The sequence below is a fragment of the Citrus sinensis genome, chromosome 5 (assembly GCF_022201045.2).
Source record: "Citrus sinensis cultivar Valencia sweet orange chromosome 5, DVS_A1.0, whole genome shotgun sequence".
Taxonomy (NCBI): Eukaryota; Viridiplantae; Streptophyta; class Magnoliopsida; order Sapindales; family Rutaceae; genus Citrus; species Citrus sinensis.
The window spans coordinates 7,960,234-7,985,986 of record NC_068560.1 but is presented as its reverse complement, the minus strand read 5'-3'; the positions used below and the strand labels follow the sequence as shown (position 1 = coordinate 7,985,986).

Genomic DNA, 25,753 nt, shown 5'->3' with positions numbered 1-25,753 from the left:
CACTGAACTATTTGGTTTGACTTATTTTGCACTGAACATAAACCAAATTTAATTCGGTCTGATTTGATTAGGTTTATTTTGGTTCAATTTGATTTGCCCTGAATTGAGTCGAACACCCACCACAAAATTAAACAATACATAGAAAAAATGGAGCCACCGAGACTAATATGAAAATCTCCCACTCAAAACTGACGATTCAAGTTTTTGCTTCAATTGTAAACACCTAATAGAAACCAAAGCCATGTTCAAAATACAATAGAACGAAAATATGAAGTTATGAACTAATAAAAAATATGACAAGAGCCACAAATGGGCTAACATGTTATTCAAACCCCATATAAGTCCAGCCCATTAGAAGAAATAAATGGGCCGAGCCGTTAAGTTATTCACCCTACGTTACTGTTTTTTTTTTTAACTATATGAGAGACTGCTTCACGTCAACGAAATCTAGAGCACTAACAAAATACGAGTACGAGAGTAGTCCCAATTCTAGAAACGGGAGAGTCAATTGGGTGTCGATTTATACTAAAATAATTAATTTCTCTCTTTAAAGGACGGGCCAAGGCTGATAAGGCACAAAGTCTCATTTCAAGTTGAGGGGAGTCAGCCAGAGGCTGTTTACAGACACCTTGATCTTGAAATCAGGACCGTCCGATTTCACTCGCTGGTCGATCGCATCGTCATGTCCTCCGCCGCTCGATCTCTCTCCCTTTTCCTCCTCCTGCTCTTCGTCTCCCCTTCTCTAGCCTCCGAGTCAGATCACAAGGTAATTCATTTTATTCCCCACCTTCTGTCATTCAATTTTTAGCGTCAAAATTTTCAAGCCCCAGAAAGTTAGATCTCGTTGTTCGTGTGTCAGATCTGTGGAAATTGGATTAACTTGCACGTGGGTTTTTTTATAAATGTTTTGATTTTGTGATGTAATGCTTAGATCTCAAGTGGGTTTTTATGTTTTATTTTAATTGTGTTGGTGTGTAGAATAGATATTTGTGCGGGTTCGATTAGTTTAAGACGGCACATGCAACTTAAAATCGCTTGAGGAGAGAATTTGTGATAGGAAACTGTGAAATATGACTGTTTCTTTGTTGGAATTTTGGGGTTAAGGGTTCCATATTAATGCTTGGGTTGAGTAAATTTGAAGGTAGGGTCTGGCTTGTGTGAGTTATTGATTACTAGAAGAAGCAAATGAGGAATTTTTTGGGTATTTGGAAGTGGAATTAATTTGTAACATATGGATGGTTCAGATCTCATTGCCTTATTAAAGGAAGCTTAAGTGGTGGAGATAATGTCAAGTTGTCTGGATTGCAAATCCTCTGGATTTTACCCATGGGATGTCATTTTCCATGGATTTCTTCACTATTAAAGTTTTTATGGTTTTGAATTTAGATCCCAATTTTTTGAATGTGGGTGTATATGCAATTTAGGAGTCTTACTGATGTGAATTCACCATGTTAGTTTGTTTGGAGATCCGTTATTACATGATTTGTTTTTATTAGGAGTGTGACGGGTTTAGCAAATAGCTATAAGGTCACTCCAGTCTGACATTTTAGCTCGCACAAGAGTGTATGGTATTGTACTTTGGTTGGAAGCTGAGAGGTTTCTTAAAATCCTGAATTCGGTAAAGAGTTAAATTGTAATGCGATTATGATTTGCACCACAAACATTTAAATTTACGAAGTGCATCATTGACTGAAGTTAACATCAGTTTAGACTTGGAAGGATAACTGAGCAATTTAGAGTGACAAGAAAGTTTTTATCCTCAGCTATGACAGGAGATGCTTGATCTCAAGTTTTAGATCACAAATTGCTCTAGCTAATCCATCCACAAGCTGTTTATTTTGACCTTCTTCTTACTGTTGGATATGTGTAGTAACTGATTTATGTTGGAACTTGCGAGGTGTCTCTTAATCCATACTCTCTTCTTTCTTCATTTACATTGTGAAATGTCACTGAATTGACTCTAAACTTGTTACAATTAACTTATCTTTGCTAAAACCTAAATTAATGATACTTGGTAAACATCTAAATTCAATCTGACCGAAACCTGTTTTGACGATGATACTCCTACTGTCATGATTTAGTTATTGTCAGAGGATTTGCAGCAATAACTAATATATATTTGCCTTGTTCTTATATCACTTACATATATCTTCTAGTCACTATTTGTCTTCTTTTGCAGTATCAACAAGATGAACCTGTTACCCTATGGGTAAATAAGGTTGGCCCGTATAACAATCCACAAGAAACTTATAACTATTACAGTCTTCCATTTTGCCATGCATCTGGCAATCCTGCGCACAAATGGGGCGGTCTTGGTGAGGTCCTGGGTGGAAATGAACTTATTGACAGTCAAATAGACATAAAGTTCCAAAGTATGTAAGCTTTATACCTACTTAATTTTGCTTCTAGAGTTCCTTAACGATTATGATCGCATTAATTCTGAACTCTTCTTTTTTGCAGGGAATGTTGACAAAGCCTCCATCTGTTCATTGGATCTTGATGAGGCAAAGGTCAAACAATTCAAAGATGCAATTGAGAACAATTATTGGTTTGAATTCTTCTTGGGTATGTTATAGCTGTGTCCTTCTATTTGTAAGATGTAGAAGAACCACTATTTATTAGCCAAAACTAAAAGACATACATGCTTTCATTAGTAAAATAAAATCAAGATAAAATGTAGGATTTTTAATGAATTTTTGGGTTGCTAAAAGTATAGCTACTGAGATACTGAGACTTTGGAAGTAAATTGTCACTGACCAGGAAGAAAAATTAAAAAACAGATTTAGGAATGACTTTAATGGAATGTGATACTAAAGTTAAAATATTTTATATTGATAGCTTACTGCTATGTTCATATTTTCCTCATAGAATTTGTAGCACCTGTTGAAACTATAAGAACATCCATGAAATTAAAAATTCCTACTTTTAGGTTTTAACTTATTAAGAAATGCAGTGTGTTTGGACTAGGAGGAAATCACAAGGATCAGCAGTTATGAGTCCTACAGCTAATTAATAACCAAATTGAGTTCTGTCAGACCTCAAAGTATGGTTTCTTGGTTCTTATTTTTATAAAGCTTAGAAAATTAAAGCATGCTTTTCTCTTCTAGGCTGAACAATATTACTCTTCAGTTCTTTATTTGATGCATAATTGTGGAGCTTAACCTTTTTTTGTTATGCTCAATGGGCATGTCACGACTGAAATAACTGGTAGAGATGTGATTGGTCTGAAGAAAGCAGATATTTGTTCTTGTTATTTATTTTTATACGCTTTTCTTTGGCTAAGTTTTCAATCTTTCTTGCTTCTTTTCTGATCTCATGTTCTCTGGTCTCCATTTGCTGACTGCAAGTTCAGATGATCTGCCTTTATGGGGTATGTAATCAATCATTCTTGTATAGTTTATTTTGGTCTTTAGATAATGTGATATCGTGGTTGAATACTTCTCTCATTGTTGTTTTAGGCTTTGTTGGTGATCTGCATCCTGATAAGAACAGTGATAATGGGAAGCACGTCCTCTACACACACAAGATTATAAATTTTAAATACAATAAAGATCAGGTTTGTGGTTACTAAGTTCCCAAATTAGTCAAATTTGCAGTTCCCAACCTACTTACTTATGGTGACTTCTACTCTTGCAGATTATTCATGTTAATCTCACTCAAGACGGCCCAAAGCCTCTGGAAGTTGGGAGGACACTGGACATGACATACTCAGTCAAATGGACTCCAACTAATGTCACTTTTGCGCGTCGTTTTGATGTATATTTGGACTACCCTTTCTTTGAGCACCAGGTAATCATTAATCTTGATGGTTCTCCTGTATAATGCTTATCAATTTATTTTCCATCTTGCTCCTACTTTTTTATTTCAGACAAAAGATCATTTCTTTAATTTTTGCAAGTGCTGCATTGTTGGTTGTTTGATAGTCTTCTTTTCCATTTTTGCCCTTATAGTTTTGCCTTGTTAATGCATGTTGCAATGTGCAGATCCATTGGTTCTCCATTTTCAATTCTTTCATGATGGTTATCTTCCTCACTGGTTTGGTATCAATGATATTGATGCGGACTCTTAGAAATGATTATGCCAAGTATGCACGGGAAGATGATGATCTAGAGACTTTGGTAATAGTCTTGGGCCTGTTTCTATATTCAATTTTTTGGTTTCTGTATCCTTAATTCATTTATATCTTTCTGAAGAAAGGAGTTGCATAAAATGCAACTATAAGTGTAAGCATTTTGTACATTTTTTGGCTTTCCCATAGGTTGCTTTGATGATCTTCAGGGCAACTGGTCCCCAAAATGGATCTAACATTTTTTTCCTTCATCATTAAATATGTTTTAAAAATAAAAAAACACACACACAAAATTAAGTAGTTCATTTTCTGCTTACTATTTGACCACTGTACGCAGGAAAGAGATGTGAGTGAGGAATCTGGTTGGAAACTTGTTCATGGGGATGTTTTCCGGCCTCCTCGTAATTTGGTTGTCCTTTCAGCTGTTGTAGGCACTGGTGCACAGCTTGCATTGCTCGTTCTACTCGTTATTCTGATGGCAATTGTGGGAACTTTGTATATTGGGTATGTTTCGTTGATGCTTATATCATTATGATTTCGAAATAACATGTGTATTTAGTCTACAAACATATAATTGTTATTTTCTCTCCCCCCGTTGAACATTTTCTTCAATTATTCTGCATGCTATGCTTTGTAATATATTTATAGCTTTAGTGAAGGGTTTGTAGATGCCTAGCATGTGTCTTCAGCCTTAACACCCACTCCACTTTTGTGCAGAAAAATGCATTTTTAATTGTAGATTGTAGCACATGGTGTGATTCACTAAATTAAATCTATTTGGTCTATTTCTCCTCATAATTATTATCTGTGGTTTCAGGAGAGGAGCCATTGTGACTACTTTCATAGTATGTTATGCTCTTACATCTTTCATTTCTGGTTATGTGAGTGGTGGGATGTACTCACGCAATGGGGGTATGACTTGATCCAATCTCTCTCTCTTTTTTCCCCCTTGTTTGTCTTGGTTTTTTATGGTTCTCCTTTGTTTTATCAGGCAAAAACTGGATAAAGTCTATGATCCTCACAGCATCCCTTTTTCCATTTATGGTCTTTGGGATTGGGTTCTTATTGAACACAATTGCTATATTCTACGGATCTCTAGCCGCTATTCCCTTTGGCACAATGGTGGTTGTCTTTGTAATTTGGGCTTTCATTTCTTTCCCTCTGGCACTTCTTGGCACAGTTGTTGGAAGAAATTGGAGTGGTGCTCCAAATAACCCATGCCGAGTGAAGACCATTCCTCGCCCAATTCCTGAGAAGAAATGGTATCTCACACCCTCTGTGGTCTCAATGATGGGAGGGCTGCTACCTTTTGGCAGTATATTCATTGAGATGTATTTTGTCTTCACATCCTTTTGGAATTACAAGGTGAATTTCAGTACTTCCTGTCTGGGAGCTTCAAAATAAAAAAGGGAAAATTGAAATATTAAATAATCCAATAGCTAGGAGTTTATGTTTCTTAATTTGCTGTTAAAATTGGAGGTAAAGTGATGATATGCAGATAAGGACTGTCATTATAAACCGAGACAACAAATAATTCATCATATGAGCTCTCTTGAGCGGTTTTACTTGACAGTATGTAAAAACCAATCGGAACCTTGCCTTGGGTGTCAATGTTTTACCTGTCTAATTACAGAAATGAAATAACAGTGTCAATCTCGTTATTTGAAATGTCATTGCCAGCTTTTTAAATTTCAAAGGGAACAAAATGAAGAAAGGAAAAGGAAAGAGTGCAAAGAAGTGGGATTCTTTCAATATTTTTTTAGCATTTTGTTTCTATGTCTAGAGTTGGAAGGGTTAGAAAGCAATTTGACTGACTTAAATACTGTATCAATTACTTAGTGGCAGCTGAAGTCCCATTGTTTTTAATTTTCCTACTTGGATAACTATGAAGGTGATGGTCTGTTTAGAAAAGAAAGCCTGTTTATGTATTTCACAAATAGCTACATGTCTTTTGTATCACAGATTTGAGTTGGGCATGGATAATTATAAATTCCTGGTGTGAATGGAGCTTAACAAGTGCAGATGATGCTATTTGAAGTAGAGTTAGACATAAAATATTTGTTCTTCCTTTGTTCTTGGCAGGTCTACTATGTGTATGGGTTCATGCTGTTGGTTTTTGTGATTCTCATCATTGTGACTGTTTGTGTCACAATTGTGGGAACATATTTCCTGCTAAATGCTGAGAATTATCACTGGCAATGGACATCATTCTTCTCTGCTGCCTCAACGGCTGTCTATGTGTATTTGTACTCAATATATTACTACTATGTGAAGACTAAGATGTCAGGCTTCTTCCAGACTAGCTTCTATTTTGGCTACACTTTGATGTTTTGTCTTGGTTTAGGAATCCTCTGTGGTAAGTGTTTTATTTATTTATTATTATCTTTTATTCATATCACATTTGGATTGAAAAGTTGTAGGGGAAAAATTTTAAATTCTTTTCTGAACCAATAAACTTGAATTCCTTTTCTGATTCTCATGGTTTGGTCACACTCTTTAAATGTGCAGGAGCTGTTGGTTATCTCGGCTCTAATTTGTTTGTGAGGAGGATTTATAGAAACATCAAGTGTGACTAGAACGTTACCAAGGAAAAACCGACCTGAGTGTGCTTACCTGAGAATTTTTGGCTGAGGCAATAAAATTTAGAGAGGAAGCCTTGGGTCAGTATATGGGGGACCTTCCAGTATCTGCAGATGAAAATCACAGGGATAGAGGATATTATGAGGAGCCCTGAAATTTTTCTAATATTTTCCCCGGCTGGGAGTGAAAGCCTAAGCCTTAAGGTAGAAGTCAGAGATTGTTTTTATAATATGGGAAGCTTACATAATATTAGGAACAGCAATCTTTTTATTTTTATTTTTATCTTTATTTTTATTTTTTTCCCATTTTCTTCTTTCCCTTCACATATAGTTGCCCCGTGTAAGGACCGGTGTCTAATTTCCCCTTGAATTTGTCTTGTTTGCATATTTCTGGAGAATGAACTTATGAGGGGAAGGGACTCGAAGAAATGAATTTTGTGTTAAAAAAATTATGTGGATACTGATTGTTTCCATGATTCCATCTATAATTTGCGTATGTGCTCAATTTTTGTCCCAATCCACTGAGTATTTGTGGCGAAGTATACAACCTTGGTCAAATTTTCGGAATGTGGTGGCCATTTTCTTGGTGGAAGCCAATGAATCACCTTTCACTAACTGGAGTATTACTGAACCCATCATTGTCCTTGACAAATAAGGTCGAAATGTTTTGGCTGAAGTGTAATTTTGTGGTGTGTTTTGTGACAAGCATTTGCCTCAACCTAGCGGTTCTAGTTGCTTCACCCTTCTCTGGGGCAATTCAATTGACAATAATTGGTCAATCTAGAGAAGTAGATGACTAGAGACAGATGACGTTTATGCATTTGTGTCTGTAGCACTCTAATTGTGTGGTAAGCAAGAACCCTGCAAGCTAAAATGAAAATTTCTTTTCTAATTACTACCTCAATTTTTTTCTGATTAGAAAGTCTTGTTTTGTCACACTTTTACTGAATACAGTGCAGCCAAAATCCTTCATCACAAGATTGTGCTCTTGTGGCAGCCACATTCACCAATAAATTGCCGAAACTCTCCCTCTATCTCCGCTCGGTGATAATAAAAAGGGAAAAGGACATTCAATCCCTCAACATTTAGGAAAAGGGATAAAAAATTTCTCAACGTTTTAAAAAAAATTTATAATTCTTTTTATGTTAATAAACACTGTTTGTTTTAACAATAAATTTATTTTTAATTTTTAATTACTATTATACCCTTATAATAAATATAAATTAATATATTGATTTGAGACATGTCACAATTAATAATTTTTTTAAAACTAAAAATTGAGATATAATTACATTTTTGCCCAAATTATTTGCTATAAATTATACCTTTTTAATGATCAAACTTTTCATATGTGATTATTATTAATAAAACGAAATTTGATTAAACCCTTTTTCTTTGAGGAATCAAAACGATATTATTATTGTTAGAAAGATATAATTTATAATAAATAATTTTGGCAAAAAAATAATTATATCTTAATTTTAAGTTTTTAAAAAATTATTAATTGTGATATATCTCAAATTAATATATTAATTTTTTTATTATAAGAGTATAATAGTAATTAAAAATTAAAAATAAATTTACTGTTAAAACAAACGGTGTTTGTTAACGGAAAATGAATTATAAGTTTTTTTTAAAACGTTGAAGGATTTTTTATCAAAACGTTGGGGGTTGAATGTCATTTTCCCTAATAAAAATGATAATGTAAACCATAAGGGTAAGCCACGTGGCAGATTCTGTTCCATGATACGTCATCGTCCCATCTTTTTGGCTGGCAACACCATCTCCACAAGCCACCCAATTATCAACACAACCCTTCGCACCGGTCACCAAAACTCTCTCTAGCTTCACATTCAGACACTCAGAAAGCAACAGAAAATAACAATGGCCGCGCTCTCAAGCGCCATGGTCAGCACCTCATTCATCAGAAACAAGCCAACAGTGACAAGCCTCAAGGCCATGCCCAACATGGGTCAGGCTTTGTTTGGCCTTAAAGCCAACAACAACAGAGGTGGACGTGTAATAGCCATGGCTACATACAAAGTCAAGCTCATTACACCCGAGGGAGAGCAAGAAATTGAGTGTCCTGATGACACATATATTCTTGATGCAGCTGAAGATGCTGGAATTGATCTCCCATATTCATGCAGGGCTGGTTCTTGCTCTACTTGTGCTGGGAAAGTTGTCTCTGGTAGTGTTGACCAGTCAGATGGAAGCTTTCTTGAGGATGATCAAATAGATGCAGGTTATGTTCTCACTTGTGTTGCTTATCCTACAAGTGATGTTACTGTTGAGACACACAAGGATGAAGAAATGTCTTAATTATGCGGCGCTTTAATATAACATGGAGAATTTTGATATTATTATTATTAATATTGTGTATGGTTTGGTAATTTAGTGCCTTGTAAGGGGAATGTTGAAATATTGACGTGCTTTCTTGAATGAGTAATATGAAAAGGGGGATTTTGCTCTGTACTTCCATTTGCTGTCACAAATGAAGTTGTTGTAGCTTTACAATAATAAAGATAGAATCATCTCTTCTATACTCTCTTTCTCTCTTGTTTTGTAGGTTTATTTATTTGTTAAGATTATCGGAATATAACCCTAATCTCTCCTGAAATATATCATAAACAGTATTTTAACCCAAACTTCTTGCATCAATTTTACCTGATGAAATAATATTAAACACGGCACAATGCAGTTGAGTTTTTTTTTTTTTTTTTTTTTTTAGTGAAGCATTTATAATAACGCTGTATTTGGTATAATTTTTTAAATAAAGTTTATTTAATCCGAATTTTAATTAGTATAACTTTTATAAATAGAGTTTTTATCAAAAAAATTTAATTCGAGAGTTTTTATTGAGAATTATAAAATTATTTTAATAGTTAAATTTTTTAAAATTATGTCATGAAAGGAATTAAATAAGATTTTGAAACAAGTAAATAATATTTTAAATGTTTTAACATTTTAAAAAAGTTTTTTCTACCTCTACACTTAAAAGTTCAAAATTTAAATTTTTGATAATAGAGGCAAATTAAGTTATTTAATATTCAAAAGTTCTACTTAAAAAATAACTAAATAATAATCAAAATTTTAAAAAGAACTTATGAGGTTAAATAAATATTTATGATTATTAAATAAGTCATACTAAATAAGTATTAAATAAGATTTATAAAAGCGGATTCTTGTAAGTAAATGTTGTAAGAAAGTGCTTGAGCTCGAGTTAAAAAGTGCTTTTATTACAACTCTTCAAAGCTAGGTGCCTGTGCTTCTTCTTCCAAGGATATGAATGTGGTATTTTCATCTAGTAATAGATAGTGAGGTTGTTGTAGCTTCTCTTATGTAAACAAGCCAATAATCTAATCTTGCGGGTCACTTGTTCACTCCATGAAGTTGAAGCATTTATGGAGTTATGTGCAATATGTGAATCCAGTTTTTAAGCATAGTTTCAGTAGCATTGCACTGCCCAGTTGGTACCAAAATCAACATACACAATTAGACCCTCTTATCTAATCGAAGTGGTTCATCGCACTCAACCTCACCATCTAAAATTACAACACAGGAATTAGTGGGCACACCAACACCCAAGGAAGCTTGTGTATGTGGGTCTCAAGCTTTCAACTTGATGGATAGCATTCAGCAGATTGTTATTGAGCAGGCCCGGAAGCCATAGTCATCTCCGAATCGGATCAGGATTGGTTCTAAATGAAGCTTAACAAACAGTGCTGTCCATAAACTAACAAGTTTAACTTACCTTCCAAGTGATGATGTATCATCAACTCAAACTGACATATATATAACATAAGCTAATTACTATTTTGGAAATACATTTTTTTTTTTAATGTAGGACTACCTTGCCAAAATTTAATCTCATGTTATCTCCATTTTAATGCTCTTAATGTGACATGCCATTTAATTAAAAGGATGATTTTTTTCCCTTTTTGTTTTTTAAAAAGATGAGTGGGAAAGAGATTGGGTTACTATTAGATTAAATAACAATAGGATTTCTCAAACAAAATAAAAATAACAACAAGAGACAAAGACAACTATAATCTTAAAGTTTGGAAAAATAGCCATATAAATCTCAAATTTACAATAAGAGACACTAAGACCCTCTTTCAACTATAATACACTTTCACTCTATTAACCCAAAAAATTGACTATAATTTTTTTAATAAAAGAAATATAATATAAAAATATATGTAACAATACATATATTTTTAAAAAATTTCAATATTTAAAAAATATTTTAGTACTTTGCAATCTTATTTTATATTAAATTAAATTTTATATAATTGAATACCTGATATTAAAATAAATATATAAAAATTTAAATTATTTTTAAACATTATATAAAATAATTTTAATATTATTAATACATTTAAAATCTATTTAACTCAAATTTTTATTTAAATTTTTATACTAAATAAAAAATATTATTAAAATAAATTTGATGATTTACATTTTAAAAATTATTTTATATTATTAAAAATATTCTTATATTTTTTGTCTACTAGACAAATTAAACTATTTAAATTATATTTGTATTTATTAAAAACATTTAAAGTCAAATTTTTAGTTATTATTTATAAGGGGTATTACAGTTAAAAGAAAAATATGATGTCCCCTACTAAAAATTTAAGGATTTACATAATTATTTCCTAAAATTAGGAGAGCATGTGTACTTTTTCTTAACAAAAATAATTAAGAACCGCCACCCCTCAAACCGAATTGAAATTGAAATTTTCAAAATTTTATATTTTGGCCCCTTTTATTTTATAATTTTTATGTCATGACCTTTTCAAATTATGCATTTCTTATGAAAATCATGGTTCCACGAGGATAATATTGACCTTGTAGCATATGAATTCAACAAATAGTGTTACACATTTTAAATTTTTTATTCTAAAAGATTATCTTAAATAATATAGTATTTATTAGTTGATTTAATGAGGATAATACATCACTTTAATTTTATAAAGAATTATTAATTAATCAATAAATAATATATTATTTAGAATGAAATTTAAGGTAAAAAAAATTTAATATCTCTATTTCGAATCCGAATGTTGCAACGAAGAATCTTGTTTTGAAATAGAACCACAGTCTAAGCCACAACATTCTGCCACGTGGCAGATAGAGTTCCCTGCCACATAATCTCATCTCTCTTTACCAGCCACCCGTTGGCTCATTATCAACACAAGCTCTTCACAAGCACACTTTATATTGTCATACTCAAAACCAAAAACTCAACTGTCCCTTCCTTGAGCAAGAGCAACAACAATGGCCACCCTCTCAAGCGCCATGGTAAGCACCTCATTCATCAGAAGCAAGCCTACAGCGACCAGCCTCAAAGCCATGCCTAACATGGGTCAGGCTATGTTTGGCCTCAAAGCCAACAGAGGTGGCCGTGTTGTAGCCATGGCTACATACAAAGTCAAGCTCATTACACCTGGGGGAGAGGAAGAAATCAACTGTCCTGATGACACGTTTATTCTTGATGCTGCTGAAGAAGCTGGGCTTGATCTTCCGTACTCATGCAGGGCTGGGGCTTGCTCTTCCTGTACTGGGAAAGTTGTGTCTGGAACCGTTGACCAGTCGGAGCAAAGCTTTCTGGATGATGATCAAATGGGAGAAGGTTTTGTTCTCACTTGTGCTGCTTATCCAACAAGTGATGTTACTATAGAGACTCACAAGGAAGAGGAGCTCGCTGGTTAATAATGTGCTCTTGATATCTCATTATTATCTTCTCTTTTATGTGTTGTGTTTTGTCTGATTATTTTAATGCTTTGAAAGGGATATTGAGTAATTTGAGAATGATTCTTGTAATGTGTTTTTATTTCTTGTTGCAAAGAAGTTGTAATTGCACCGGCCATGAATGCGCATCGTACCTAGAGGGTGAGGTTTCTCATCCCATCCGAACATGGTACCGTTCTATAATTAAGAGTCAAGCAAGAACAATGGATCTTTCGTTGTATTTCATCGGTATTTTCAAACAAGTGGATTGATTGTTCAAATGTTCTCAATTAGTGTATCTTGTTCAGGACCCTAACATAACAAGATATTAAATTTAGACTCCACCACATTCTTTTATGCTGTAAACGAAGCTTACTTAACAAGGATACCAAAATTCAAAAACTAAGTGGAACCCAGAGGACAAAGAAGATGATATATTTCAGGTCTTTTGAAACAAATCAGCTAAAGTCTCAACATGTCCTTCCCCCCCATTGCCTGTATTATCTTCTTCATCAGTAATGGGAGGCTGTGATTCTATGTTGTTCAAAGTTTCGGATAAGTATTTTTCCACACGAATTGATAATTCCCCTTGGGGTTCAACTGAAGCTTGAAGAATGGATTCTGCCTGTTCGGTTGATGTTATAGTGATCTGATTCAGTGACTCTAGGGAAGAACTTCGGGATAAGGTGACGGATGCTACTGTGATTTCATCCCTCTCATCAATTGTTGATTCTAGTGAACACACCGACCGAGTGGTAAGCGAGTGCAGTGATGCATCGTGTTTAGACCTTTCTTTCACTCTCTTACACCAGCTGTGTAGAGACTCTCTCACACTTTCGGCAACCAATGCTTTCTTCCAATGAGATCCCATCTGAAAAGTTCAGAAAATAAATATTGCCGAAATTGCCTTAAAGAAATTGCAACCTTACGTCTAATTTGATGAGTAATTATCTCCGCTGACAGTCTTAAGTCAATATGTATTATGTTCTATTTGTAAAAAGTTTTGTGCAAACCTTGGTTACAATCACATTCAGAGGCACAGTGCTATAGCTACACCAGAACTGAACAAGGATCCTGCATGCACCAAAACAATGTAAATCAAGAAACTGCATGCTTGGGATCACAATCTACTGTTTACATTTCCGGTCAATTCAAGTTACCACATTGGAGCAAAACTTTATCAGAATTTTAAAAACTTGAAAAAGTCCGGAGGACATGTAGCGAACTTTGATGACTGGAAAATGACCATATGGAGTTTCGCCTCTGGTCATACCATGCGATGTCTGAGGTGTTATGTGTGATCGTGTTAAACGCCAAATTATTATAAGTTGATACAATGGCAATATTCTGCTCTATCTACAAACCGAGACTAATAAATTATACATGACAGAATGTTACTCTCGTAAATTGATCGAATTACATAGCTATATCTAAGAATTTGTAGAAAAATATGTTCTTCCAAATATGGGTGTTAACGAGATCGAATACAGAGCATCTGACAAATGAACAAGTTGGAGGACCTCGACATAAACATCAAACTACAAGGAGCTAAATACTGTTATTGAAATAACAATCATCATATTATTGCATTTGCTTCATACTAAATGACAAGTTAACATCACAAGGAGACCATGATACTAACCGTCAGAATTCATATTTGGATTAGATGTATAAGCAACAGAGCCAGGTTAACAGAAGAACCTGAAAATTATCATAATAAAAGAAGCTTACCCACAAGTTAGCCGAATAATGATCATGTAATGGTTTTTCATGAAGCATGACCTGTCCTGAAATCCCCACTAAACATACAGAAAGAAAGGAGTTTATGACACTAGCACGGTCCAAAACAGCGAATAATGTATACAACACTTAATAACTGATCATGGAATCAAACAATCCTTGAATCATTTTTGCTATCAAGTCTTATGTTCAATATATTTTGATAACAAGCACAAAGAGACAGGATAAAATTGAATTACCAAGGACCATATGAATGTTGCCATCTCGAAGGCATTCTGCATGAACAAGGAAGATAGCAAGGATTACTATGATATTTGGATGAGATAATCTGAACTTCAAGTATGTATAGTGCATGAAGTATCACCTGAAATATAATAAATTGTATCAACCGTAACAATATCTCTGGTTTTCTAAACCAAAACAGGTCATCGCGGGGCTTCACTTGAGTCCCAACAGATGGGCCTGTTTGTTCCATAATCTCTAGCGCCAATGAGGAGACAACATGCTGAAGCTTTGTCCCGACCACCATTACAAGCTGTGACATGTACACAAGTATTCGTGGAATTATTATGAAGAAACCTCTTTATATGGGAAACATGACACAAGAGATATGAGTATACCTACAATTGCAGGGATGAAAGATAGCCAGAAATAAATATTTAGACCTGCAACAAATTAACCACTTCTTTAACCCATGGAAAAAAGCTTCAAAGAATTATATATAGACATCTATATTTACATTATGAATGTCAAAAAATTTACCATGAATATTTACGAAGATGCACAATATAGCATAACCCCAAAGTGGATAGCTGCAAAAATTGAAAATAGTCTAGCTTAAACTTACTCTGCTTCCCGATACTTTAAAATAATCTATATCCAGAATTTCAAACGTAATGTGAAGAAAAAAAAAAAAACTTGTTTGCCCTAAATTGAACAGTTGCAGATAGATTATTTTACAGTCTCTTCCACTCAAGTAAGTGTGTGTAAATGTGTTTGCTCATCTACAGCTACAATAGATGCCAGAATCTTTTATAATCAAGGTACCGAGAATCACATAAAGACAACATCCAGAATTTGCATTACAATTGGATGAGTACATACCTAATCCCCAGGATGCCGTGAAATTCATCTTCCATGCTTCGAACTATGTAGTTATGGAAATTGTAAGAAAGTGGAAGTTTGTGCTTCTGAAAAGTTAAAATCAGGTTAATGCAATGTAATTTCAGTATATGAATCCTATTGGTTGACAATATTGATGATCAATCAATGACAGAGAGACACTAGAATGAAATTGCTTGAGGAAAATGTAGACTCACAAGAACTAATAGCCAAGGACCCAGCAGGCAAAACCACAAACACAAACATGGCTTGCTACATTTTAATTAACACAATAGAAGGAATTCAAAAACATGCCTTATTGATCAAAGTTGGCTATTAGACCATGTTAAATTGCCAATAGATCTTAAGCTCTAATATGAAAATTGCAAAATGTTCTACCATTGCCAACAAGCAAGAATGCATCAAAACCAGCAGAATATGTTTCCATCTACAAAATATCATCTAAGTGCTTCTCAGTGAAGATATCAGAACTTGTCCATGAGATATCAGCAATAATATTAGGTACCCACAGTGAGGAAGCCTAAACGCAGCGCCAAGTAGTCTGACTTCCGTATTGAGCTTTTAAATTGTCGTAGAAAGCAAAGCTGCACCATAATAACCCAAAATAAATGTGACCGTACAATTTTGAACTCTATCAATGAAATACTAGACGAATACTCAAAAGTAGAGCGAAATAGGAATTCATAGAAGGAGCAAAATGCCTTGTTCTTTTCATTACTCTAGACCTATTATATCGGTTATCGAAACACACTGGGAAGCAAAATTATAACACGACAGCCAATCAGTCCTTGCAATATATCCCATGAGAGAACACATCTTCATGTCTTGTATCTTACAGAGAAAAGGTGGATGTCTCTAATACCAGAAGATTAGGAAAGGTGATTCAGCAGTATTAATGCAAATACATAATGCAAAAAGTTAGAAGTTTTACCATCCAAATGAGAACAGGACTCCTGCTCCATGGGTGAGATGTGTGATGGAAGACAAAGGTGGTCTGTCGGCGCATCACCTTGTTTTTCTTTGCTAATTAAAGTATAATCAAGAATACAAAAGGTGAATAATTAGTTCCCCCTTCCATTAATACCTTTTGAATCTGTTTCCTATAAAAGAAAAGGAAAAGAGAAAAGAAAGGACGACAATTGAAAAAATTGAATATGTGAATGCATTTGGTAAGGTTCTTGCCACAAGAGGCAGTAACTGTCACTGAGAATTATATCATTTTAATAAAATTTCAAAACCAATTCTAATGTGCATACCTTGCATATTTGAATCAGCTACTGCACTTATTCTTGCTTGGTTTTCCCATTTCCTCCAACTATAAATCTACAAAGAAATGCCATAAGAAACTGTTAGATAACAGAACAATGTGCAAAAAAGAGCTCCACACATGCTTGACCTCAAATCCAATTGGTTTATTACAACAAGCATGAACTTAAATCATTTTAATAATACTTTTTGTCTTTCAATTTTGCGTTTTCCATATAGATATGTATATATAAGCAACCCCTTAAAGCAGCTAGGAACACAAATGTCAGTATTTACAAGCTCAAAAAGGAAACTGACATTTTAAAAATTGCTAATAAGCCAGTAAACTGAATCAGAGAGATGAATTCACCTTGCTCATGGCCAGACCGACGGCCAAGCAACTGTACAGAACATGAGTGATACCAAGAACAAACAAAAATCGGTGAAGCTGCTCAAGACCCTCGAGGGAAACAAATGGTTCACGACCCTTCAATTGGCGAAAAGTGTTATGACAGACAATTCACCTAATGTAATGCCAATTAAGTTCAAATTGTAAAGAGATGAAAGTTACCTCGCCACATTGATGAGATTTATGATTGTTTATTATTCCCCTTGGAGGAACATCAGACTCATTCAGAAATAAGAAGGAACTTTTAGACAACATTTTCTGATGGATGCCATTGTCATCTTCAGAACATGTGTAGAATTTACTGCTGAAAAGAGATGAATTTACACAAATCTCAGATATCCATCGAGCCCATTGCGCCAACAACAATGATATAAGACCAAGCAGCATCAGCTCTATCATTGGGACAAAACAAAGAGCAAAAAGTTTCATAAATTAAAACCCTGATGACATATCACTAATAAAGTTCAAGTACCTCAATACAATTCTACAACACTGCATGAACAAGAAGATTGAATGCGAACATTTGGATTGAAATACAAAACGAATAAAAAACGAACAAAAATTAAATCATCTTTAATGTCCTAGGTCACGAGTCCTGGCATTAACAAATTGCAACTCACCTTCTTTAATCTTCTCCAAGGAAGCAAACAGAGCCTTCCTCCTTGTCATCTTCAACCACTACAAAAAAATAAACATAAAAATCAGATTATTTCTCCAATTATGAAGAGAGCAAAGAAAGCAAAATGAAAAGGCAATTGTGTTTCGCATTTAACAATAGAGCAAGAAAATGAAAATGTTATCATCTCAACCTTTTGAAACTGATTTAACTATGCATACTAGTTATGTCAATGTCACATTCTCCATAAAGGGGCAAAAATTAAAGCTATGTCATTTTTTTTTATACTGATATTTGAGCAATCAATGGAGCAAGAGTACCTGTTCACTTCCCAATTTTATCACACTGATTTAACGAAGTGAACAAGCCACAGTAGATCACATTGTTTCTTCAATTTTCCATAACTTTCTTGGACAACAAACAGAGAGTGATTGCAAACTCTGTTCCAATTTTTTTGTAACTAACATGAGAAACACCATATTGTGCTGTGGGTCCGAAATTAAAAGAAGATGAGAAAGATGCACCTAGCTCGTTTACTTAAAACTTACAACTCTTGGGCCAGATTGCTTTGCGGGTCCCTAATAATAATAATAATAACAAAAATTAAGTTCAATTAAAAAAAAAAAACCTTTCTTTTTAAAACATTTTCTAGGCAACCAACCAGAGTAATATTACAGACTTGCCAAGATTCTAAACGCAGTTTCTTGCAATTCCCTTTGTATCTTATCAGCAACAAAATCTTTATCCTTGGAAATTGGAACCTTCTGAAGCTTAACTGTAATAACTAACATGTGGATCCAAATGCCAAAAATAGCAAGATTCTTAAACTTTAGTCTCTTCCCCATTTTCTCAAGAACCAAGCAGGAGGGAAAAAAAATTGACACAAAATTATTTTTATATTTTTACTCTCGTTTTCTGAGTAAAATACATGAATGTACGCATAAACTATGTGTGCAGCTAAGCAAAATTAATAATGTGGGTTTGAACAAAATTAAATATACATATGAAGGAAAGGTTGATTTTCTTTCCGACATTTTCTGAGGAACAAAGCATACCTTTCCAAATCTGTAAATTGCCCGTTGAACAAGAAAACAAACAAAAATTAACACTGTGATAACTGAAGCAACAGTGTAGGTTGGAGTCTCCGGTAGAGACCTTCCTTGCCTTATTAACACCTCCTCCATTTCTCTCATCTCCATTAACACTAACAACAACACCCCATCAACGGCAATGTCACTTTCTTGGGAAAACAGAGTAGTTTCTCGAGAAAATGGAGAAGAACCCAAGTGGAGCAAAGTTGAAGTGAACAGAGTGAAGGATCCAGGAAATGCGGAAGATGAATAGGAACATGCTGGCTGTTTTCTTGTTCATGTTTTTAAATAATATAAGGAAAGAGGACACCTACAACTAGGTTAACGAAATAATTATTGGAAATGGTCTCACAACCATACACAGGCTCAAAATTTATTAAGAAAAAGAAAGGTTTATGGGAAATTAATTTTCAAATTAAGGGGAATCTTTATTATCATTTTATGAAATAAATAAATATTTATTTTCATGTTCGTGTTTCTTTGTTTATTGAGTCTTGTTTTGTCAATGCATGTGGTTTACTAAATAAAGCTCACTTTCGGTTGCATGGGAACCGCTGCTTCACCAAATGCACACGACCTGCCCACATGCTCACAACTGCTTCTGTCTGCTTTTTGAAGCTCTCGTGGAATTCCCTCCAATTTTTTTTTAATTTTACGTATTATACAATATTTGTATTTCATTTTTCAACGTTTATATCAAAGAACTTGGATGAATTTTTTTTACCTGTATTTTTGTCCAAAGAAGTTGCATACTTTCATTAAAAAAGTCAAAAGTTCTAAAGTATTTTTTTTCCCAAAAAAAATTAATTAATCTTTTGTGTGTGTTTTTCTATTAGAGCAGTACCTTAAAGAAAATGGAACCATAGACCAAGTGGTAAAGTAGAAGGATTTAGAAAATAGCATGCTATAATTATTTTGTCTCTTATTTCCAGAGTCATTCTGTATTCATCATGTTCATATGTTTTATAATTTTTTCTTTATACTTTTGCCCAGGTCTTTGATTCCACAAAGATACACGCCAAATTCAACTGTAATATTTCTCGTGCAAGTTGACTCGACTCTAATTGTAACAATTGGATTAATCTATATTCATATGGGAAATTACTTAATAATGAACACTTTATGATGGAACTAATGAGGATGCCAGTACAAACAAATATACATTTTTAGAAGACATATTGAAAGTAGAAAAAGATATAAGTTGTATAGAATGCGAAAATGGCCTGAAGATATTAGAAAGAAGATAGAAGAATTGGAAAAGTATAAAAAGCTATTGTCAATGGAATGCTAATATACATACATCTAATATGGCCTTAATAAAAAATTATGACGGTTTTATTGAGTAAAGTATCATCCTTAAACTAAGTTGATGTGTGGTTGGGAGGAGAGAATGGAGGAGAGGAAAATAATTTAAAATTTATTTTTATTTCCATTGTTTGGTTGCACAAAATATAAAAGAATTTAATTTCCATTAGAATTTAATATCCATTATAATGTAAAATTTGAATTTCACACCAAGGAGTGAAAAATTCAAATTCCTCTTATGTTGGAAACCAAAGCTTCCAAAATTACCCTTCAACATTTTAATTTGTTTAATGCCATTAATAATAATTATTTATTATTTTATTTTATCAATTTAATATTATAAATAATTATATATTAATTAAATTTAATGAATGATTTAAGAAATTTAATTAAATAAATAAAATAATTTATTTATTTATTTAATATGAAAATATAAAAATATAAATTAAACGTCATTGGAACTCCACCGGACTGTCGTTGGACCCTCAGACCATCCCTGGAGGTTGCCGGAATTTCGCTAGAAAGCCGCCGTTGACCGCATTTTATTTATATTAAATTATATTTCATATTAAATATATTAAATAGTTTAGTATATTAAATTATTTTATATTTTATATTAAATATAAATCATGAATTGTTTTAGGACTTTTTGACGTTAAAAAAGTTTGGTATTGATATTAAATTATATTTCATTATTAATATAGGTAATTTAGTATTTAAGGCAAATGATAAATTTATCAAAAGAAAAAAATTGTAATTCATTTCCTTATCAAATTTTATGTCAAACCAAATAATGAAATTTAATTTCACTATTCTCTTTCACTCCTTTCTTCTCCCTTCCTCTCCATTCCACTCTTTTCCTCTCCTTACTTTTCTTTAAACCAAACATGGCCTTAGTATAAGGAAATTACAAATGCATAATAATCTTACGATAGCGGATAGTGATAGGTGCACAAAAATTAGTACAAAAAAATAGCACACAATCACCATAGAATAAAAAAAAATATTTCAAGACAAACTTTTTTTTTTGTCTATTATAAATTTTGTACTAGTTTTAATACTCTTTTAGTACATACATCATTATTCATTTTAATTCGTAAGTCTTAGGCAACTATTCCTACTTCTCGATTTCTGTTGCGGAGTTCATTTAAATGGTTCTTCTTTAATCCTTGCTTCCCTTTAATACTAGATGACAGGTTAGCTGCCCAATCACTAAAATACTTTTAATTCCCACGTGCCATCCATCCTTCACGAAATAATCCAATTCCTTTGCTCTATGTCTTTTGGTATGTTTGGTTTGAAAAAAAATATATGGAGAGTAGAAGAGAGGAGAGGAAACAAGGAGAGGGAAAAGAAATAAGGGAAGAAACATGAATTTCGTGTTTGATCTAATAAGAAAAATGAGATTGATCTTCTTTTTCACTCATCTTTTGTTCCTCCTTTTCCTTTCCATTTTTCTCCTCTCCTACCATTTCTTTCAACTAAATATAGGTGTTTTCTTTCTCAATTGAGTATTAGAATTCAGGATCGAAATAATTAATTGTGTTTACTTTATAAAATAAAGATGGAAATCAAAATCATTTGAGGGAGGCCGATAGCAACATGGGATTAAGGAATGGGAGTTTGATTTGTGAGGGGAGTTTAGGAACTAGACTCCCATTTCCAGAATTGATGTTTTTTGTGCCCCCTCCCCCCCACAAAAATAAAAAATAAAATTCATAAACCTAATTTTATCCTCAACTAAAAAAAAAAAAAAAAAAACAACACAACATGTATCATTGATTGGCAGCCACCTTGATGAGAACCAGAAGCCATGACCGTCACATGCCGTTTTAAAAGCAGCAAAGCAGATTGTTGAGCAACATCGTCGCTCGTCGATCCCATTGAACGTAGAAGTTGCACCGATGCAGATCGTCGACCTCGCACCGCTAATCGTCATCGGCTGTATGCAATACCCATTGATAGTCACTGTTGCTCTCCAAACTTCGTTGCTGTTTGTTGATTGTCCAGCAGCCCCTTGCAAATTAGTAAAAAAGAATGTAATTTTTGTTCTTGTGTTGTTGTTATTATTATTATCGATGATAATTTTTAATAACAATAGAAAAAATAATAATAATCATAATTATTATAATAAATAATAACAATGACAATAATGAACTAAAGGCATTTGAACAAATATAAAACAATTCATTCCGATTTTAAGATAAAATAAACACATCAATAAGAAATTAATTCATTCTAATTCTAATTTTTGCAGTTCACAAATAATTTATTTTGATCCTATTCTCCATTCTGATTCTTACCAATTCTTATTATAGTTCATTTCGCTTACCAACTAGTAAAAGCACCACTAAATGAGCATCTGCATTTGAGATTTAATTGATGGGGTAATGGCCGGGATTTGGAACTTCAGTATTATTATTGGATGTAAGTTATGATAACTAAATAGGACTGAGTTAAAAAGAAAAATTCTTTTACGGAATCAATTATCTATAACAGAATTTATTTTCAAATTTCAAAAGTATATAAAACTCATTTCTTACTATTAAAGTATTTTTCACATAAATAAACTACACATATTTTATATATATATCTATAATTATTTTCTAGTAGGGGTACCATAAAAAATACATAAAAACTCACATTTTAAATTTTTTTAATGCACATTGGATACTATAAACGTCACTAAAATTGAAACGGATATTTCATTTTGTTAACTAGCCCAAGCCCATTAACTACAAGCCCAATAGTCATCTATTTTCTGGTATTCTGCGATTTCCTTCAGTACATTTATTCGAACTCCTACTTTATCACGTATCAATTTTCATGGTTATTGTTAGCCCATCTCTATCAAGTAAATACTTTGTTTAATTCTTATATTTTAAATAAAGTATTTATTTAAATAATATATTTTAGAAAAAGTAATGATACAACCACAAATTCTTGTACAAATTTATTTTGTACAAACTGATGTGGCATAATAAGATTGGTTGAATTAAATATTACTTGGCCCACATGATTTGTTTTTATTATTTTATATTTTCATTCAACCAATGAATTAATGCCACATCAGTTTGTACAAAATAAATTTGTACAAGAGTTTGTGGCTATATCATTACTCTTTTAGAAAATGTCTCAAGATACTCTTTTTATTAAAAATTATATCTTTTTTGTCCTTATTTTTTTTCCTTTCAAAATAACATTCTTGCTATAATCTTGAGAATATCAATAAAAAATTATTAATTTACCAAATTAATCTTAAAAGTAAAATAATAATAAAAATATTACATCAATTTTATCTTGAATTTTACTCTTTGTTAATGTCTCAAAATTTACTTTTCATTGATGTCTCTAATATTGTTATAGGAATATTATTGTAGAAGTTAAGAAAAAAGTAAAGACAATGTTGGACCAAAAATAAAATAAGTCTAATAAGGCCCATCTAATAAATTTTCTCCCAATCAAGCCCACGAAGTGATGGACAAATGACCTAGAATGATCCTTCTAAGTAATAAGATTTCAAAGCCCAAAAGGAGCCAAGGTCCTAGATTCCTATCCTAAGACAAATCACCTAGGATAAATCAACTAGGTGGCAAGGATTTAAAGTCCAAAACGTGCTGAGGTTCTAGGCTCTTATCCTAGGACAAACCTACTAAGTGTGAAGGCTCTTATGATCCCAAGGTCTTAGTAAAAATAACCTAAGGATAGAACATTTCTTCCTCTAATTTGTAGACAAGTTTGTATATCCATGTGTCAATCCACATGGGCTCTAGAGGACAAGTATTGCCAAATGTCACAAGAACAATGACATTTGTCATCGAAATAACTAGGACCCAAGTCAAATCAGTTTGGTCGATAAATATGTCTTTCATTCTCATCAAAAGGTAAGACAAAAAAGAGACTCAAAAGGGGAAAATGCGAACTTTCTCCCTCTAATCTTTCTCTTTCTAAATTCATATTTCTAAAAGTCCGATGACTGACTTGACCGTCGGAGGGTTTACGCCGGCAAAGCCGGCCCTCTGATAATTTTCTTGTGTTTGTAGAGTATCACAAGACAAGGACCTTCTGATTGCCTAAGGAAGTGGACTCAGAAGAGTATATACAAAGGCCCATAAAGATCAGCCCAAAGAACGAACTCACCATCATAAGTTGGGACAAAATTTGCACCAACAGTTTGGCGCCGTCTGTGGGGATCTTCCGATAAAAGTCTTGGAAGCCCTACCATGAGCATGGATTCTAACAATGAGTACTATAACCTTGAGGCTGATGATGAAAGTTCCAGAGTGGATGAAGATGTTCACTTCCGACGAAGGAGACGACAACGAGACCTAGATGATGATGACGTGGTGCCTATCCATCCTCCTCCAGATCCTCATTTGAATCCACCTCGCCACGCTAGACGTCGAGGACAGCCTCGTGTTGTTCGACTTCAACAACAAGTGGATCAGTTGGCTCGTAACTTCAATAGAATGTTCGGCCAATTTCCAGCTCGAGCTGAGGAAGGTGAGAACTCAAATGGAGGTAATGTGGTTGATTCTGGCTCCTCTAGAACAAGGTCTAGAGAAGAGTTAAATGAAGATGATCTCAGGCATTCCCTTGACCAAAGAAGATCTAGGAGGAGAATGACCAGAGAAGGTTTAGACCAAGGAGAGGAAGTCGACAGAGGATTACAAGAAAGGATGCAGAGACTTGAGCAAATGGTTCGAGAAATGGGCCCACTTGATGATGTAACAGCAGAACATGAGCCACCATTTACTTCTGATATAATGGTAGCAAAGTATCCACCTAGGTTTCATTTACCCCAAATGGAGCCTTATGATGGGCAGAGGGATCCAACTGAGCATTTAGAATTGTATCGCACCCTTATGGAAATGCAAGGAGCATCACAAGCAATTCTTTGTCGGGCTTTTCCTCTTACCTTAGTAGGAGCAGCACGAAGATGGTTCCGAAGGTTGCAGCCACACTCCATCTCATCCTTTGGAGATTTGAGTAGAGAATTCACCTCTCACTTCCGAAGTGCCCGACAAAGAGGAAAAACGAACGAACTAACTCACCATCATAAGTTGGGACAAAATTTGCACAAACAGACAAAAATATACCATTTTTAATAATAGAGGTGTCTTGAGACCTCTTTAAAATATAAAAACTAAATGAACATTTAATTGAAAAATAAGGTAAGAGCTAAACAAACATTTACCCTTCCATTTTCCAATAAATTTGTACTTTTTTGTTGGCTTCTCTAAACGCTAGTGTTTGATAATGGATGTTACCATGATTGCACTCTTAACCGTTATGAGCGAAGGGTTTATCATCAATGTTGTAAGATTAGCATTTTAAGAGGTTTTTTTTTTTCTTCTTCTTCTTCTTTTTAATATTATTATTTACGGTAGAATATTGTGCAATTTAGCCACCCGTAAAAATTATTTTTAGCACTTATGCTTTTATAAGTTTTTAATACCCTGTTCTAGTCTTGTTGTTAAACTAGTAGAAGAAAATACGGATGGTTGAAGAGTAAATATAGTTATTTAACAAATAAATTTACTATTTTAACTTGCTGAGGTTTCATATAATTTGTAAATTAAAAAGTCACATTTATTTTTCAATAACGTACTTTTTTCAATTTGTTTTTTCAAAATCCAAGGGATGAAATAAGATATAAAGAATTTATCAAGAATCTAAATGCTAAAAACAAATTCTAAAACAAATGAAAGTATCATTCTGCCTTTATTTAATTTCCATTGGATTTATGTAGTAAAGGGTCTTATAGCATTAAAATAGGGATGTGTACAGATATATTAAATTTTCTGCCGATCTGATATGGGCTTTTTTTTTTTTTTTTTT

The 25,753-nt window shown here is 33.4% G+C and overlaps 4 protein-coding genes across 5 annotated transcripts; 3 read left to right on the top strand and 1 right to left on the bottom strand.

Annotated features, from left to right (window-relative positions):
• Nucleotides 1-470: 470 nt before the first annotated feature.
• On the top strand, nt 471-7,124 carry LOC102609631 (transmembrane 9 superfamily member 1). The gene is made up of 12 exons (XM_006470951.4): nt 471-766; nt 2,180-2,372; nt 2,461-2,565; nt 3,353-3,370; nt 3,459-3,556; nt 3,637-3,789; nt 3,984-4,118; nt 4,407-4,573; nt 4,887-4,981; nt 5,061-5,434; nt 6,152-6,425; nt 6,578-7,124. The coding sequence occupies exons 1-12, from the start codon at nt 683-685 to the stop codon at nt 6,643-6,645; spliced, it is 1,764 nt and encodes a 587-aa protein (XP_006471014.2). The 5' UTR covers nt 471-682; the 3' UTR covers nt 6,646-7,124.
• A 1,217-nt stretch (nt 7,125-8,341) lies between these two features.
• LOC102609364 (ferredoxin, leaf L-A-like) lies at nt 8,342-9,193 on the top strand. The gene has a single exon (XM_006470950.4). The coding sequence runs from the start codon at nt 8,533-8,535 to the stop codon at nt 8,968-8,970; it is 438 nt and encodes a 145-aa protein (XP_006471013.2). The 5' UTR covers nt 8,342-8,532; the 3' UTR covers nt 8,971-9,193.
• Nucleotides 9,194-11,842: 2,649 nt separating this feature from the next.
• LOC102609071 (ferredoxin) lies at nt 11,843-12,630 on the top strand. The gene has a single exon (XM_006470949.4). The coding sequence runs from the start codon at nt 11,932-11,934 to the stop codon at nt 12,364-12,366; it is 435 nt and encodes a 144-aa protein (XP_006471012.2). The 5' UTR covers nt 11,843-11,931; the 3' UTR covers nt 12,367-12,630.
• Nucleotides 12,631-12,687: 57 nt separating this feature from the next.
• On the bottom strand, nt 12,688-18,973 carry LOC102616552 (MLO-like protein 4). 2 transcript variants are annotated; one of them, XM_052442370.1, is made up of 15 exons: nt 18,572-18,973; nt 17,521-17,578; nt 17,063-17,292; nt 16,862-16,978; nt 16,503-16,569; nt 16,178-16,269; nt 15,756-15,830; nt 15,229-15,314; nt 14,887-14,936; nt 14,749-14,789; nt 14,489-14,659; nt 14,364-14,399; nt 14,116-14,183; nt 13,398-13,458; nt 12,688-13,255 (listed from the first exon to the last, which is right to left on the bottom strand). In XM_052442370.1, exons 1-15 carry the CDS (start codon nt 18,713-18,715, stop codon nt 12,824-12,826), a joined length of 1,728 nt encoding a protein of 575 aa, XP_052298330.1. In that variant the 5' UTR covers nt 18,716-18,973; the 3' UTR covers nt 12,688-12,823. The 2 variants fall into 2 exon arrangements, with proteins under 2 accessions (XP_052298330.1, XP_052298331.1); XM_052442371.1 differs by having other exon boundaries at nt 17,063-17,204; nt 18,572-18,647.
• Between the last annotated feature and the right edge of the window lie 6,780 nt (nt 18,974-25,753).